The 18,834-nt window shown below is 46.3% G+C and overlaps 2 protein-coding genes across 4 annotated transcripts in view; one reads left to right on the top strand and one right to left on the bottom strand.

The window, feature by feature from the left end:
• Nucleotides 1-18,834, bottom strand: part of ACSF2 (acyl-CoA synthetase family member 2) — a 652,634-nt gene that overhangs the window by 140,057 nt on the left and 493,743 nt on the right. The gene's annotated exons all lie outside the window — the stretch shown is intronic.
• Nucleotides 16,675-18,834, top strand: part of CHAD (chondroadherin) — a 96,726-nt gene continuing 94,566 nt past the window's right edge. For 2 of the 3 annotated variants that reach the window (XM_086930826.1, XM_086930825.1), the window contains exon 1: nucleotides 16,676-17,506. In XM_086930826.1, the coding sequence (XP_086786952.1) occupies nucleotides 16,730-17,506 (777 nt within the window). In that variant the 5' untranslated portion in view covers nucleotides 16,676-16,729. Of the gene's footprint in view, nucleotides 17,507-18,834 lie in introns of all 3 variants that reach the window. The other variant, XM_086930827.1, reaches the window with a different exon arrangement.

The raw sequence follows: 18,834 nt of genomic DNA, 5'->3' as shown, positions 1-18,834 counted from the left end.
CCGTCATTTATTTAACTATGTGTAGCCTGCCCTGGGCCATGTCTGCTGGCTGCCACCTGGCTCCCACAGGTGAGTGGTGAGGATCAATTAATTAATTGGCCTGGCACTGTCTCTGGGGGCGTCACTACCGGCCGGAATTAAAAGCAATGAAAGCTTGGTTAGGCCCCGGCCCGGCCCGTGGATTTATTCAAGATGACAAACGCTTCCCTTACTCAAAGTTAAATCTGACTTTGAGTAAGGGAAGCGTTTGTCACCTTGAATAAATCCACGGGCCAGGCCGGGGCCTAACCAAGCTTTCATTGCTTTTAGTTCCGGCCCGGCCCGTGGATTTATTCAAGATGACAAAGACTTCCCCAGCACCCCGAGAGAGAGAGTTTCTCCACTGCGCCAGCAGCAGAGTCTTCCAGAGAAACCCCAAAGGCATCCAGGTGCTCCCCGAAACAGTAAGTAGTAAGTACGCCTCGTAATGCTGGTGTGGGGGTCTTGTTTAAAGCGCTGTATGTAAGCAGAACATATTTTTATTCAGCTTTTTCTAACAAGACCTTTTAATTCGTGCTGCTATAAATAGCAAACACAATTTGCCAACTACATGCCACACTTTTAATTCACCCCGGGAAGATGAAAGGCGGAGTCAACCGGCAGGCATTTGAACTTTTGACTCATTAAATACCAGCTGGTTTCTGCAGCAGCTGCATCGGACTATTTTACCTATAAGACTTACAGGAGGGTGACATAATAGTTCCAGCAGTTGTATTAACAAAATAGTTGCCTATAACTTGTGAAAATTGTTCATCCTTTGTGCAGTGAGTGTGCATGGATTGCACAGTGTATTCTCAGAACAGGGGTGTGTGCAAGGAGAGCCCTGTAGACCTTGCTCTGTGACAGAGATGGAAGTGAAATGCTGCACAGAGGCGGAACGGGCATGAACCTAATTTGATCACAGATGAGAAGGAGCGTGCTAGAGTCTGTAGGCATGTGGAGTGAGCTGCAAAGTGTTCTGTGTGAGTGGGTGAATGAAGAATGTGAGTGACTTACTGAGTGGGCTGGATAGATGAGTGATAGCTAGGTTTGTGAGTGAGTTTGAGGGGAGTGAGCAAGTATATGGTATAGGTAGGTAGTGGGATAAGTAGGTGAGCGAGTGAGAGGAATAGGTGACAGGGTCCGATGTGAGGGGTGTTTGACTTTCAGAGTCACTGTCTGGCAGCAAGGAATAGACTTGTGGAGCTGCCAGCATGAGCGAAAGTGGTGTGCACTGCAGGCACTTGTGTAGTGTCAGCTTTTCAGTGCATTCGTTATGGGGTTATTCATCATGCATACTTTTGTAAAAAATATTTTTTTGTAAGACGACTGGTAGTTCGGTAAATGATTTTTTTTTTGTAAAAGCACAAACTAACCATATTGGTCAATTCACAACCTTGTGTTCTAATTCTCTGCCAACATTTCTAGAATAGAGTTTTGTGTAGAGGACAGGTTTGGGGGAACCTGCAAACAGCTCGACCGCACCCCCTCCTCTCCCCTAGGGGGCTGGCCAAGCAGTGTGCCAGGGCCGGTTTCGGTTCCCAGTCCGGCCCTGAAGGGAGAGCAAGGCTATTTCAGTTACGACAAAAGGTGCTCATTGATTCTGGAACAAATCACTGGAAAGGGTCTGGGGCACATCTCAGGAAGGAGATGGGGCTGATAAGAGAATCATGCAGAGTAAGACCCTTGGGTAACCTTTTGATACACATCATTGTGGCTGACATCCCGGTGTGAACCTCTAATCAGTCCCACGGCCTGTGCTGTGGGGCTATCAGGTTTGGAGTCAATCAACGGTGACAGACTGCACCAATAGTGCTGTAGCCCTTGGGCAAAGTGAAATAGGTAAGCATGTGTGCCAGGCGGGCCACCATGAAGATTGCTGCTGGGCCATTGCCCCTGTGCGGAGTGAGGAGAGTAAACCTGTGTGCAGGGAGAGGGGGCTAGCACCAGGACAAAGCAAGGAGCGTGGTTGAGACTGTTATTGTGAGAAGGAGGCTGCTGTGGTGACCTGATCGGTGTCAATCCCTGACTAAGGTTCGCCCCCACCCCCCAAGTGGGGAAGATCACAAGAAACTTACCAGCATTGGAGGAGCATCGAGAAGAACCCCTGCCACCCCTCTGAAGGTCTGCATTTAAGGAACTTAAGGACACTCAACCGGTGCCCCTCCTGGGCCCAGTGAGAGTAACCTACAGGAGACAGATGCTGCAGCTTTAGTGAAGGAGGCATGCTTGGTGGATCCGGCCATTCACATCCTGCTGGTGCTGGTAAGACTGGTTTATGGGCCGAACAGCCACAGGGGAACTTGCCTGCTGCATGGAGAATTCTGCATTGGTAACACTTTTGACTTTAATACATAGTCGGAGTGGGACCCTTAAGGCTTGGACTACTAGTGGAGCTTAACCTGAATATAGTGAATGGGGAATAACCAATACTGCTAGCTGGAGGGGAGTGGGACACAGGACCCCGCCTGTTACAACTTTAAAACCTCAACCTCAAGAGACGGTGTGTATTGTTTGTGAATGCAGTATTTTACTCCGTGTTTGTATATAAATACTCCTTTTTTCATAAAAGCAAGAAATTGACTGGACAATCAGTTATTGCTGCCGAAGTACTTAGAGTTGGGAGCCCTTGTACACCTTCCTGGGTCTACCTCCCCTCGCGAGAAGCCTTGGAGTGTTCGATCTGCGCTACCACTGCCAGTCAAGTGCTGAAGAAGTACTTGGCCCAGGTGCTCAGGATCCATAGTAGGTCGAGCCCCAGGACATCAGAAATAAAAGGCCTCAGTGCCCACAGTTGGGCCCAGTAGCTCCTGATCTCCAAAATAAGTATCACGGGGGTTTCCAAAACGTAAGATGTGCTTGCAGGTAAAGAGGGCACAGGAGCTCTGTGGCTTCCTAGCAGTGTTTTCATCTTACTGTTGCCTCTACTCTACTAGAAGTGAAGAAGGGGTGGTTCTCACATCATGCTTTTCTTAATGACAGAAGCTAGACTAACACTTTTCCACCTAGTGTTGTAATGAAAGATCAGTGCAGAATAATGCACTAACCTTCGATTTCTACATTGGCAATGGGTTATCATGCTACATTGCTGTCACTTCAGAGCGTCTCTTTATGAAGTACGGTATTTATTTTCTCTTCAGGCTAGCCGATAGATCTAAGCCTGGTTTTAATGCTTTAATGTACTACCACAGACAAACACAGGGAGGCACAAATGCTGTTTATCACAGTAAAGCCAGATCTATTAGGTTTGCCAACACTGGTAAAACAAAGCCAACAGATCTCACCTTTGAGACCTATATGCTTTGCCCGTGCTGTTTGGTAATGCTCTACAGAGTTTGGCTTTTCCCCCCGATGCTGTGCAGCATGGTTAAAAAAACAGTAAACAAAAAAAAGTATGATGACAGAATCACTGCTGGAATCATTCCACTGGCACCTGTATGCATGATGATGTATGTGTGCGCTCAAGTCAGAACGCTTACGCGCACAAGTGAAATGACGCATGTGACATTTGCTTACATGTTTTATTTACCAATACAAGATGGTGGACACATCTCACCAAATTGAACAAAGGTTTAGTTACCGATGATCTGTGCCGCGCCTGCCTAAGTGCCTCCTTCCTGCCTTTCAGGCCATCAGGACATGCTGCATTAAAGGCTTCAGGGATAAGATCCTATTTCTCCTAATTAGCAATAATACAAGTATTGTTATAAGGCTCCCATTCATAACACATTTGTGCTGCACTCCTGACCCTGCCTCCTGTGAACGAGGATGGCTGCTCCAAAGACTAACTCCTTACGTTCACAGAGTCCAGGCTGAGCGAGGGGTATCCTGCATGACAACAGCTGACCTTTTCACAAACAGTGACAAATGCAGAGCCCACACCTCCCACTGCAATGGACAATAATCCCTCTGCAGAGTGTTTTCATTAGAAGTGTTCCAAACGATGCGTCACATAAGGGAAAACTAGTGCTATAGATATAAATTGGTACCCTGTCTTCTTTTTCACGTAAGAGTATTTTTATAACTTTTTTAATATAATGCGTCAGTTTTATTTAACTTGATACGTTTGACCGATGGCAACATTGGCAGGGCACAGCAGTGTTCTTGAATATTTCTAAATTCGTGTTTAGAAAAGAATACTTTCAATAAAGCTCACTCAATACAGTGATATCATCTAAGGCAGTAACTCTTAACCTGCGGTCCGGAGACCCCTGGGGGTAGACAAGGCCTACCCAGGGTGGCAGCGACTGCTTAGAAAATTAAATAATATTAACAGATTAATAAAGGGTATACAAATAAAGAAGTAGAATGAAAAACTTAAAACATTCTGTACATGTGAAGGAATTCGAAATCTGGAGGCTAAAAAATAAGTTAGTGCTTGATTCGTAGGAGAATTGAAAGAGCATCAAACGGAAATCTAGTATGGACGATGAGTCAATCGAATTTAGAAAGGCTTCAACCTTCCCATTAAAGTTACATTTGCTTTTTCTACATTTGTTTGCAAATTAGAAAAAAGTTATAATAATTTGTACATTTGTTTGATGAATGAATGTTTCTGTATTTTTTGTGTATTGTTTTGTGGTTCAAATCATCAGAAATGCTTAGGCCAGGGTACACTGCTTCCACTAATGTCTCAGTGGGGGGGGGGGGAGGGGGGTCCCATGATTCCAATAATGATTGAGTGGGTGTCCCTGGGTTCAAGTAACAATTAAGCAGGGGTCCACAGAAGTCAAAAGGTTAATAACCACTGATATTATATTACATTTAAATGTTTTTAAATGTTGAAGAAAAATATATTTTTAATTTTAAAGAATGTTAAAGAATCTTTATCATATTTTTACATTATGTTTGTGATGTAATTTGCATGCTACTTCTTTAGATGGCTCAGCTAATACTTTTGTGTTCAAAAGACCAGGAAACCATACTCACAAGGAACCAGAGTATATACTATATTAGGAAGAGACAGTGATTACTGTGGATAATATAATGGATATCTGGTAATAACTGCACAATGGGAATTACTGCTGGTACAGGGATGCTGAAAGAGAAGATGTTCATGAACAATTCAAACAGACGACGAAGCACTGGTGAACATGGAACCAACACATATTGGGTGACAAATTGTGACATATAACAAGGTTCCTCGGTACATCTGAACGATCATTATGCAATACAGAATGTTTAGTTACAGCCTTATGGTTATACCACAGAGACTAGGAATGATTAGTTTACAATGCGAGTCAACGCCGTTTCGACCTCGTGAGCAATGGGATGGTCTCATCAGGACCTAAGGATAGGGGACACTTGAGACATAATGCGATGACGCCAGACTGAATTTAGTGCTCAACAACCAAGTGAGGAGAAGGAATTCATTGGTACTCACCTAGGGCCCAGATGGGCACCCAGTGAGGGGGAAAGGGGAAACACTCTGGTAGATATCCGGAGCGTGTAATGATGGACACGTCATGGAAAACAATCTGGAGAGGAGCGGGCATGTTATGTCACTGCGCAAAGTAGAAGGTCAAGCAGAATTGTGGGCCATCCACATCAGACGCAACTCGTGATCAGTAGATTTGCATCCCGTCTTCAAAGAGAACCGCCCTGGTCGGTCTCTTGCTGCTGGATGACAAAGGTCTATGTTCACTTGGGACACAGAGTACGACCAAGTTGCATTTGCAAATATATTTTCAACATTTGCTTAAACAGTATTTGGTCTTCTATGTGCATTGTGTATGAACGTCTTCTCTTTCAGCATCCCTGAACCAGCGGTAATTATCATTATGCATAGTTATTACCAAATATCCTTTATATTATCCCCAGGAATCACTGTCTCTTCTGTATACTATTGCTCTTAGCGCCAAGGCATACCCATGGTCTGGCTCACTTTAAGAGTTTTCTGGCTTGCCCACTTTTAATACATCACTACATATAATAAAAACAAAAATGATTGCCTACATGCGTTGGATTCATCTTTATAGAAGTTGGAGAGCTGCCCGCCTGAATAAATACATTTTGCATTTTCTTGGCAACTGATGTTGCAAAGAAACATGCAACAAACCTTGTAGTGCATGTCTCAATTGCAGTACTCTATTTTCCAAGTTATTCTTGTACTAAGGTCATAGTTACTACAATTTTATTTCGCTAAATTATGGTCTGTCAAAAAATGTCTACTTTGGGCTCACAACTCGTGTTGGATAGTGCTCTGTACCAGATAGCCACGGACCAAGTACGTGATCAACTAGGTAGGTGATTCTACGGCCACCAACCCAATTCATGATGAGAATTTAGGATTTGCACAATCACTTATTGATCAATTCTAGGAGTTGCTCTTTGTTCTGCTGTTCTCTGGGTGTCGGAATTGGTATTGTTCAGATAGTATCTACTGATTTTGAAATGTAAACGCCGTTGAGTTGGTGCAAAGGCTTTTAAGCCTCACCTCACCGATTACCTGGATCAGTGTTGGATGGAAGTAATTCCAGAGTGCTCCTCTACACTGTATCTTTTCAAAGGTCCACCTCTTTAATTTGAGTGACGTGGTAATAATAATTTGTTTTTGATAAATAGCGCCATATAGGACACAACTGCCATTCCCAAGTGCTGTAAGTAACACATATGAGTAATACTCAGTTTTATGAGTCTCCATTTCCTATCCTCGCAAGGATAGAGGGCTAAGTCAGCTTTGATAGGATGTGAACTTGTGACCTGCTGTTCAACGTTTATGTGAGCAGCAATTGTTTAACTCACTGAGGGATACTGGAGTTTATTTAACACCAAAGTGCTTTTGCAGCAGTTTTACCACTGTAATTAAGCATACAGCGTGCACCTTTCCTGTTTGCGCCATGGCGCACCTTCAAATTGGTGCACCAGGCGTAAATAAGCAAAGTGCATACTCCAATGTTGAATGTGCTGTGCATAGGACTGCCGCAATCTCGTGCTGCCCTGGGGGCAGCGCATTCAAGTGCAATGCCGAGCGGCTTTGAAGCATCTGCTCTGTGTTTCACTGTGCAGGCAGCACCTACCTGTGGCACCCACCTGCACTTTTAAGAGGGGGGGATCCTCTTTGCAGGCGGGTGCATAGAGTGACTGCACCCAGCTGCAAAGGGATGTCTGGGGGACCATGGGCCCCCCTGACACCTTCCGGAGGGCTGCATCAGAGGCACACTGACAGTGTGGCACCTTTTTGTGGCACACTGTCAGTGAACCTCCTGACAGCTTCTTTGCCTCGGTGCCGGCATCCATAATCAGACCCCCCAGGATATAGCGGCATGGATTAGCAAATTTAGCGGCACAAATATGGAAATTTAGCGGCACAAATATGAAAATTTAGCGGCATTTTTGCGGCACTTTATTTTACTCATAACCATTCATTCTCAGCCTTAAATCAATGGTGAGGTGGCTGCAAAAGCTGGGTAAGATACAGTAACTTGGCCACTGCAGCGCTCCGAAGCCATTCAGGCATAAAAGTAAGACTGTGTACTGCTTAAAAGTCAATTTGAGAAGGGTGCAATTAAAGAACAAACGATGGACCATGGAATCAAAAGAAGATGCATCCGGTGAGTGTAGCAGGGAAATGCATAAGTCTGTTTGACTTTTCTTTCTTTTACATAGTATTTGCATTGTGCCTTATGGCCACTTCGTTGTGCCATGCAACACAATCGAGTATGTTGTAATGTGTGTCAACTGATAACTAAATACATGGTGATTAGTAATGATTGACGAGGGTGATATATGGATGTTTTACATTTGTACTGGGTGGGTCAAAGATAGTCTTAGGGATAAGTAGATGGACTTCAGGTCCGTACAATGGCTTAGTTAATATAGTTCACGCAAAGCTGCATTTCTTGATGTCTATGCAGTGTGTTCCATGAGTACTGCAGACCATGTACAGCATGAACGGTGTCCTACTGAAGGAGAACAAGATAAGTGGCTTCTCTTTGAATGTAATAACATACATGTAGCTTAACCTAGGCCACACTTTTGCGAGTTGAACCAGGTGAAGGAGCAGCTCTGCAGTCGATCTGCTCGGGCGTTGCGTCGTCTCCCCTAGGTAAGCCACGATATTATCACTGTCTGGTGATAAAGGTGTTTGATTGTTCGTAGGATGGGGTAGATGGCTGGGTGAATGAGGGAAAAATACTGATGTGGTAGTCCCTAACCCGGTAGCCTCAGAGGAGAACTCTTACTCCGCGGCGCTCCTTGGTGGAGAGCACGCACCCACCTGCATAGACTCCCAAGTGAGTAACTGTCAAGTGGCCCCAGTGCGCTGGGTTAAGAAGCAATATAAGAAACCACAGATAAATAGCAACGTGTTAGCCTACAGCAAACTGCATTATGGAGTTTGCAGTTACTAATATAAATCTATGCACATTTTCCTACCCACTGCTTCCATGGTATTATGTATACCATGGATAAGTGAGCAGTAGTCCCCACTCCTTAATTTGTAATGCTTGCATATTTTCCATCTACAATAAACCTCCGAAAAAGTATTGTGGCTCAAAAGTTTAGCATTCCCTAGGAGTGGGCAGTAGGTTAAACCCAAGAAAAGCAGCATCTGTCGTTTACAGAGGGCACAGGCCCTACTGGGATGCCCTTTTAAGTCAATAAACATTGTGTGGATTACTGCACACTGCAAATCCCCGTGCCGGCGCCCTAATAGCTCATCAACAATCCGGTGGGAAATAAATCCATATTTTTCCAGATGGTCACAGCAGGGTACCAATAGCCCTGAAAGGGTAGCATTGAATATGAGCCTATGTTCCTTAATACCCAGTGGGCATTAGGGAACATAGGCTCATATTGCCCACAATACAGAATACAATTGAACCAATGGCATATGTGCTCCCCTAAAACAGGTCCTGTTGGAGGGACAACACACATTTAGAGTTGTCAATGTAAATGCCGCTTTTACAAGACACATTACTTTTGCAAACTCGATTGGATCAGACATCTCCCCCTCCCTTCAAGTGTGCATGCTTCTGGGCACCCCAGGGGACGGGGGATGTAAACTACTGAGTACAGACCTCTCGACAGCTGCACAAAATTAAAATCCGACAGCAAGGGTTGAACAATGAAGCCAGTCAATAATGTTTGAGTACCTGAACCAGCCTGAACCAGCTCTGCACCCGACCTGTTGCTCACCACTAGGCTTCCACACCCGCACTACATGTAACTCTGGAAAACGAAAGTCGCTGACAATCAGTGAATGTCCTGTGATTTCAGATTTTAGTGATTTCTGCTCTGGATTGGGGTTGGCGCTTTTCTACCTGAAAAGTGCAATCATTTTAACCATGATGTTGATACAGGGGTGTTGATACATGGGTTGATACATGGGTTGATACAGGGGTGTTGTTTTTTGGCCGAGGAGTGTAGGTAGTTTGGTTGGCATTTGATTTCCTTTTCAGGGACACACACAGACAGTCAGTTTTTGAGCTGCCAGCCGCACCCGGGTACTTCGCAGGTCAATAAAAGACCTTTCACTTGTTAAAGAGGCTTTGTTTTTCACGCCCCCGCCTGTTATCCTCGGCTCTGGCAGGTGACAAAGAGGGAGGTTTGAGGTAAACTAGAGAACTTTACAGAAAAAAAACGGATCTGTAAAGTTCTCTAGTTTACCTCAAACCTTCCCTTTCCCTCTTTGTCACCTGCCAGAGCCGAGGATAACAGGCGGGGGCGTGAAAAACAAAGCCTCATTAACAAGTGAAAGGTCTTTTAATGACCTGCGAAGTACTCGGGTGCGGCTGGCAGCTCAAAAACTGACTGTGTGTGTCCCGGGAAGCTGCTGACACACGAGTGGGGGGGGCGGCGCACAGCCAATAAAAGCATGGTTTGTTTTGCTGTCTCCCGGTCGAGACACTTTTTTGTAAATATCGCGGCCAATCTGGTTATTATCGCGGCCATCGCGGTAATTTGCCGATTTCGCGATTTTTTCGTGAATCGCGAAATCGCGATAAACTGGAGGGTCTGCATAATGCGGTGGGCGCAGAGGTATAGAGATTCCTTCATCTGCATGGGGCCACTCCCCCATGCAAACGAGGGCATGCCCTCTTGAGATAGCGCTGGCGCTACATGTGTACTGGCGCTATCTGTATTCCAGTAGGGGCAGCACAAGCACCTGCAGGCCCTTCTGTAATACCAAAGCGCCCCGGGGGTGCACAAAGGGGGCGCACACGCAAATTGGACCTCCGGTTCATGGGCGTCCGCAGGGGAGGGCAAGGGGGGGCACTTGCCCCCCCCTGGAACACCGGTCCGTCACTATTGACAGCCCCCACAGTGGTGTTTGTCTGCAGGGCCGTCAATTTTAAAAGCGTGAGAAAGCGCTTAATGACGGTCCTGCTTGATGAGCGGGAAAACTGCTGCTGATGGGCAGGAGAGAAGGTCGGGGTCTGGCTGCTCCCACAGCTTGAAGCAGAGGCGCACCTAGAGTCAAATTTCGGGGGGTGGAGGGGGATTCACATTTTTCAAGCTAAGGAAGAGTGGAGCTGCAGCCAGGGGCCCTAGGAAGGGGTGAAAACCATCAAAGCCTCATTAACGCCAGCACCGAATTACACAATTCGCCCAGAGATGCAATGGGTGTGTCTGCCTGTTTTTTGAGAGATCAATTGGAAAGTCCTTCTGTGCACTCGTGATTTATTCGTACTCAAGCTATATTCCTTTCTTTTGTTGGCGCTACTACATCCTGGTACCTAGTCTTTAGGTGCCCTTTCGTATACCATACCGTGTGTGGTGCAGACACTTCTGTTCCGATGGGTGTGTGCACTTTTCAGCGAACATTAAAGTTTCATCAATTTCTTTTCCTTGGTAATAATCAGTTTTAACTCTTTTTCAGTTGTCAACAAAATATTATAATTCATATTCTGGTTTCCATTGTTAACTGTTATACGTTTTTTAATATATCCATTATTTCTAAACGAAAATAATGGATATATTAAACAAGCACTGGCGTTGCCAATAGGTCTCGCAGTAGGAAAGTTGGAGCTATTACAATTGCAAATAACAATGCCTTTTATTTTTGTTTTCATTTTAAAAACATAAAGGGCTTTGTCATTTACAAAACCAATAGCTCCAACTTACCTACTGTGAGACCTATTGTCAACGCCAGTGCTTGTTTCTTTTCTTCCAAAAACAACTCACTTCGTTGTGACTTTGAAAATAATGTGGCATGGCCCGCACTGTCTATTATGTAAGCAATGCCATGGTACAGTTAGGCTAGATATGAAAGGGGCAATTTTGAAAACAGTATTTTTGCTTATTTCTAAACACTACATTCCGGTCCCTTTTGCCTGGGCATTCCCTCTAGACACTTCATTTTGGATGGATTGTTGGGCAGTACATGTAACAATAAACATTTTAGAAGCCAGTTAAAAAGCATCAAGTCTTAGCATAAGAAACATTTTTAATATTCGCTCTATCCGAGGGATTCCCGTTGCTTTCACGGAGGCACACAATTGAGACTTGTAAAGCATATGGAGCCACGGCAAGTCGATACATGACGTTTCTGCGTGTATATGATTAAATGTAGAACCGCAAAAAAGCTGAATTGACAAAAAGACAAAGCCATTTACAGGTACATTAAAAACAATATTGTACACTAATTTTAGTTCATTTTGAAACAATGTCTCATGTCATCTTTGAAAACAATCAAAGATGAGGGAAACTGTCATAATGTATTACGGCTCTTCCAGCCAGGCTGGAATGACATTTCTCTGTGATACACATTAGTTCCATCTTGATGTCATCTGTAGTGGGACCTTTGACAGTTGGCCCAGCTGCGTCTGGCAGGGATCATTTGGGGTTTCTCTGACGATTAAACTACTTCCTTAAGACTAATATCAAGTTGTGTCCCCATTTGAACTACAACAGTTTTGGCGACGCTTGGCTAGACATAACATGGTGTCAGAGATAGATTAAAACCCCGAACACAAACTCAAATCGACGTGTAAAGCAGCTTAGGTGAGGAGTAACGGCAGGGAAAGGTTGATATGTTGTGTCTAAGCTGACTGGGAAGACACACGTTACACCCTGCGGGCAATGTGGACAAAGGAAAAACTGCGGAAAGACTTGTGCTGCGAAGAAGGAAGGAGATTCAAAATGGCAAGAAGGCTGAGATAAGTGTTTTACGTGACGATGCAGTGAAGTGGAGGAATTGAAACGCAAATGGTAAGGATAGCACAGCTGGGAGTTTGGCATATGAGCGCAGATCCAGAGTAAAAAAGAAATCGGACAGTTAATTGACGAAAGCTGTCGCGTTAAAAAAAAAAAACAGCTGTAAGGCAAGCGAGCAGCGTAATGTAATTGTAGCACTGTTGGAAAGAACACACATACATTGAACTGTTGCTCAGCTTAAATTTGAAATGTAAAGTATGGCATGTCCAAGAGCAAGTGCCATAAGCGCAGTGGAAAAGGCATGCAGAGCGAGCAGCGAACCGTTGATTTATTGTCACGAAGAAACTAGAGTGCTGCGTAGGAAATAAATCGATGTCACAAGCGCAAGTGGATAACGAGCCAGAGTGAGCAGTGAGGAGTTATTTTATGTCACGCTGTAAGGAGAGTGCAGTGTGAGAAAAGACTTGGTGCCTTAAGCGCTGGAGAGGAACGGGACAGAGCGAACAGCACGCAAGTGAAAAGGGAAGCGGAGCGAGCTGCGAGCTGTTCTTTTGAAGTCACGCATTGAGGAGAGTGCTGCACATGAAAAGTCTCAGTGGCTGATTTGACTATTAATTAAAGTAGTGTGGTTAACAGCAAATGTGTAAAGACTAACCAGACGTTGAGAGCCAAATAAAGTAAAGTAAAACAACCTACTTACAGTAGAAGCTCACTCTGGACGGCAGGTAATACTCTGAAGACAAGGACGCGAAAACAATTTAAAAAAAAAAAGACGCGAGTGGTGCGCGTGCAAGAGCGGCCGGGAAACTGAAAGTACGGCCCATGATTAATTAGGGGAGGAGAAGCCGCAGAGCGCACGCTGGGCGAAGCCCTTTGATGTGCTGTGCGGCTGTTAAAAAAATGCAATTAGGAGGGAGGGAGGCTGATGCACGTGCTTGTTTGGTCACGTGATTCACGTGAACTTAAAGAAAATCGCACAAACGAAACCCTTGGTTTCACGAGCGTTTTGAGGACACGAATTCTTGCTCCGCTCAATGCGCTTGCGCGCATTGATAGGTCGCGAGACCTAAAAACGGATAACAGTTAACAATGGAAACCAAAATATGAATTAAAATATTTTGTTGACAAATGAAAAAGAGTTAAAACTGAACAAAAGTGTCTGCACCACACACGATATGCCTGTTTTTTGCACCATAAGCACTAGTATTACAGAAGGGTCTGCAGATGAGATGGATTAAAGAGTTTACTCCTTGAGCTCCAAAGGGGATGTCCCTCATGTTCATCGAGTGTAGCCCCTGGACCACTGTCTGTACTCACTGTCGCCTGACATAATTCCCGAAGGGAAAGCTGCCCCACAGAGATAACTTTTCTTTTCTGAATCATGTACCAACTGCAGCTCAGTGTTGGTATCAGATCAACGGTTTGCGACTGCCATTGTGTTTGAAAACCATTGATATATGTCATTGTAAATTGCAATTTGAAGATAGCACCCTGTCCACTGCCCCTCCAAATTCCAATATGGAGTAAGATGCAGAACCCCTTTTGTCAATCATTGTTGGTATCAGATCAACGGTTTGCGACTGCCATTGTGTTTGAAAACCATTGATATATGTCATTGTAAATTGCAATTTGAAGATAGCACCCTGTCCACTGCCCCTCCAAATTCCAATATGGAGTAAGATGCAGAACCCCTTTTGTCAATCATGAAGGTTATACACAACTCTAAAAAAAAGGGGTTTTGCAGTAGCAACCACTGTGATGCTGCAAATTGTAAGCTTTATGACCACAACATCCTTTTGTATTTGAGGGCCCTACTTATTTAGATAAAGGTGGATGTGCAGTGAAAGGAATGACGTTACAAATGAGTAGTGCCTTTAATGCTCTGGAAATGCTAGGATCTCCAATCTACCTCTCTACCTCTCTCTCTCTACCTCTCTCTCTACCCCTCTCTCTCTACCTCTACCTCTACCTCTCTCTCTACCTCTCTACCTCTCTCTCTCTCTACCTCTCTCTACACGTCTCTCTCTCTCTCTACGTCTCTCTTTACCTCTACCTCTACCTACCTCTCCACACCTCTCTACCTCTCGCTATCTCTTCCTCTCTCTCTCTCTCTCTACCTCTCTCTCTACCTCTCTACCTCTACCTCTCTTTCTACCTCTCCCTCTCTATGTTCTCTTACTCTCTACCTCTCTCTCTACCTCTCTCTCTACCTCTCTCTCTGCCTCTCTCTCTCCACCTCTCTCTCTACCTCTCTCTCTCTCTACCTCTCTCTCTCTCTACCCCTTTCTCTCTCTCTCTCTAACTCTACCTCTCTCGCTCTATCTCTCTCGCTCTACCTCTCTCTCTCTACCTCTCTCTCTCCCTACCTCTACCTCTCCCTACCTCTACCTCTCTCTCTCTACCTCTCTCTCTCTCTACCCCTTTCTCTCTAACTCTACCTCTCTCTTTATACCTCTCTCGCTCTATCTCTCTCGCTCTACCTCTCTCGCTCTATCTCTCTCACTCTACCTCTCTCTCTCTACCTCTCTCTCTCTACCTCTCTCTACCTCTCACTCTACCCCTCTCTACCTCTCTCTACCTATCTCTCTCTTCCTCTTTCTCTACCTCTCTCTCTCTACCTCTCTCTCTACTCTTTACCTCTCTCCCTCTCTCCCACTCTCTCTCTACTTCTACCTCTCTACCTCTACCTCTCTCTCTCTCTACCTCTCTCCCTCTACCTCTCTCCCTCTACCTCTCTCCCTCTACCTCTCTCTCTCTACCTCTCTCTCTCTACCTCTCCCTCTATCTCTATACCTCTCTCTCTACCTTTACACCTCTACCTTTACACCTCTACCTCTCTCTCTCTACCTCTCTCTCTACCCCTCTCTACCCCTCTCTACCTCTCTCTCTTCCTCTCTCTCTCTACCTCTCTCTCTCTACCTCTCTCTCTCTACCTCTCTCTCTCTACCTCTCTCTCTCTACCTCTTTACCTCTCTCTCCCTCTCTACCTCTCCCACTCTCTCTCTCTACTTCTACCTCTCTACCTCTACCTCTCTCTACCTCCCTCTACCTCTCTCTCTACCACTCTCCCTCTACCTCTCTCTCTCTCTCCCTCTCTCTCTCTCTCTCTACCTCTCCCTCTATCTCTATACCTCTCTCTCTACCTTTACACCTCTACCTCTCTCTCTACCTCTCTCTCTCTCCCTACCTCTACCTCTTTCTACCTACCTCTACCTCTCTACCTCTCTCTCTCTACCTCTCTCCCTCTACGTCTTTCTACCTCTCTACACCTCTCTCTCTACCTCTCTATCCTGTCCACCTCTCAACCAGTTGAATTCCGGGAAGCCCAAACCATCAGTATTTCAAATCTGCGCATGAAACGTGGGTAGGATGAGCTGTGCGGCTCAGAAAGGGATGTTCTTTTTACATAATTTGTATTTAATAGAATTGGGAAGCAGGAGAGCAGTCCCACAGTTGAGATAGGGATCAACATACACTGGTGACAGCTTTTGAATTGGCTTTAAAACCATTCAAAGATGGCTGCAGCATCTAAGTGTGATGTGGTGGACTAAGTGGCAGCCGGAGCCATATAGCACTGCTTGTCATTTAAAAAACAAAACAGCATTGACATAGCCAATAGGTCTCCCCTTCGGGACCTTATAAGTGTTTAGTTGTCTAGGACAATATCCTTGGTGCAACAACATCAAGTGTTGCATGGCTAAACACTTATAAGGTCCCAAAGGCGAGACCTATTGGCTATGCCAATGCTTGTTTGTTTTTCCTCTGTTTCATTGTGGTTGCCAGGTAATCTGCTGTGAAGCCTCACATGATTTTCCTCCCACCCCATGGGTTTCTTTGTTTATTTAAGCTCTTTGTCTTATTAGATTTTTTTATTTGTTTATTTAATACTTGTGCTCAATCATGTCGGAGGATGGTGATGAAGTAAAAATGTTGCCCCCCCCCTGGAAAAATTTCTGCGGACGCCCATGCCCCGGTTGCGTCTGTAATCCGGCCCCTTGTTGTTACTGTTACTTGACATTTGTGTAGTATTCTCGTGCCTTCTATGTGGCCTCACAGCACTCCATCCACCTTCAGACGTGACAGCACACTCACCACGGTCACCAGCACAGCAGTTCATCACTCCCTTAGATTGCACACACAGACGAGAACAGCATGCACAGATAAATACTGGTACCACACACAAAGCAAAATAATTTAAGAGACTACTGCTGAAGGCCGAAGACGAAATTGCAGCAACTATAATACATTTGCGCTGACTGCAAGACTATACTCAAATACAAAGGGCTGGCTGGAGGTGAAGTCCAGGCTCCCAGGTGCACATCAGTCCCTCCCTCCTGCTCTCTCTCTACCCTGTTACATGACCCTGACTCCCCAGCCCTTCCCTCCTCCTCCCAATATAACTGCTCTCCGGCCCAGAACATCTCTATTTGGTTGCACTGGGGTTAATTTCACACTCTGCTCCCAAAATGTGCCGCCTGCACGCAGGAGTCTGGCTGCTGCTTGTGGTTTTTGGATTGGGTCTGCTCTGAAATGCGATTATAAATAGCCCTGTGTTCACAGCTCAGCACACTTTCCCTCTCTTCCCCCTCTGCAGCTCCTCTCAGTGCTGACCATGGACTGCACCAGCTTCCTCCTCAAGCTCACTCTGCTGTCATGGGCCATCCCCATCTTGCAGGCGTGCCCCCAAAACTGCAACTGCCCTATGGGGGGGCAGCAGCATGTCATATGCAATGGAGCAGGGCTGAAGAAGGTCCCCAAGGTGTCTGACCAGACCCTGCTCGTGAGCCTGCAAAGGAACAGCTTCCCCGTGCTGGCCACCAACACCTTCAAGGAGATGAAAGGGGTGGTGAGCCTCCACCTGCAGCACAGCCAGATCAAAGAGATCGCCAGCGGGGCTTTCCGGGGCTTGAATAAGCTGGTCTATCTGTACCTGTCCAATAATGAGATCAGCACGCTCAAGCAAGGGGCTTTCGATGACTTGTCCGAGCTCACGTACCTGTACATGGATCACAACAAGATGGCGGAGCTTCCCAAAGGCATCTTCTCCCCGCTCATCAACCTCTTCGTACTGCAGCTGAGCAGCAACAAGATCCGTGAGCTGAAACCTGGCACCTTTGCTGGCGCCAAGGACCTTCGTTGGCTGTACCTCTCCAACAACGAGATCACCTCCATGCTGCCCGGCTCCCTGGATGAGGTGGAGAACCTGGCCATCTTCCACCTCGAAGGTAACCAGCTTAGCAGCTACCCGGTGGCAGCCATGAGCAAGCTGAGGGTGGTGGAGGACCTGAAGATATCCCACAACCCTCTCAGATCGCTCCCCGACTTCGCCTTTCAGTCTTTTGGACGTTACATGGAATCGCTCTTCATGGACAACATGGGCCTAGAGAAGGTAAGTGCTGCCCGTACCTGCTCCTTGATCCCACATGCTCCTCCGTAGAGTATGTATGCCTTCTGCCTTTCACAACCCCTCAGAGATCAGATCAAGAGGAATGGCTGCCCTTTGTCCATCACAGCTCATCTGCGATTAGTCAATGTGCATGTGTCACCAGTGCCCAAAGCCAATCCCAGCTCTTCGTAAAATGAATATCTGGTCCAGAGTGTATCTGATCTCCACTCATTCAAGCTCCTCAGGGGACAATTATTGGACCCTGGAGGTACCTGGTGTCCCCTACTCACCCAGGAATTCAAGGGCTGGTGTTGGGGTTCCAGCGGTGATCGCAGGTGATTTATAGTTCAATCCCTTGTCGGAGAAAGCCGAGACGAATTCCTTGTTGAATGTGGTTGAGTTCATCCTCTTTCCCTGAATTAGGGATATTCCAACCTGTGTAAATGCTGAGGCGCGCTTCAGGGGACCCTTACTGCAGACACAGTGTGTGCCTAAGACAATGCCCCGCAGCAGACTCCCTGGCACTGGGGTGGGATCTGGGGCTTGACATACTGCCAGCTCGGTAATGATGTTATGCTTGGGGATCTCCGGAGCTGCAGCCTCGCCCAGCTCAGATATGGTCATTCGTGTCAAGAGGGGCTCATGCTTGTCCTAATAATGTTGGGAGCCCTCTCAAAAAATATTTAGGGGATCTGTTTCGGACAACTTTGAAATGTATTACCTATTGTGCACTAATGCAAGTCCTATGATGGCAAACAAAATTGAATGATAAGTAAAAAATTGGGATAAAGAAATCGATTAAAGTAAAATAGAGAAAAAGTTACGTCCCCAACGGCCCCTCAGAAGGCGGGGGCCATGGGCAATCGCTCACTCCTGCCTGTGCCTTGAAACGTCTCGGGAGGGGCTGCTAAGCTACAAGCGTAGCCAGCTCATACCTAACCTATGTGACTTATTATGAATTCTCCAGTGTTCGGGGTGGTAATACCCGGTGCCTGCGGATAGGGTAGGGTGCCTGCGGATAGGGTGGGGGTGCCTGCGGATAGGGTGGGGGTGCCTGCGGATAGGGTGGGGGTGCCTGCGGATAGGGTGGGGGTGCCTGCGGATAGGGTGGGGGTGCCTGCGGATAGGGTGGGGATGCCTGTGGATAGGGTGGGGGTGCCTGCGGATAGGGTGGGGATGCCTGCGGATAGGGTGGGGGTGCCTGCGGATAGGGTGGGGGTGCCTGCGGATAGGGTGGGGATGCCTGTGGATAGGGTGGGGATGCCTGTTGATAGGGTGGGGGTGCCTGCGGATAGGGCAGGGTGCCTGCGGATAGGGTGGGGGTGCCTGTG

Source organism: Lissotriton vulgaris, chromosome 7 (genome assembly GCF_964263255.1).
Source record: "Lissotriton vulgaris chromosome 7, aLisVul1.2, whole genome shotgun sequence".
Classification (NCBI taxonomy): Eukaryota; Metazoa; Chordata; class Amphibia; order Caudata; family Salamandridae; genus Lissotriton; species Lissotriton vulgaris.
Note: the sequence above shows the minus strand (reverse complement) of the source record. Positions and strands in the feature narration are given on the sequence as shown.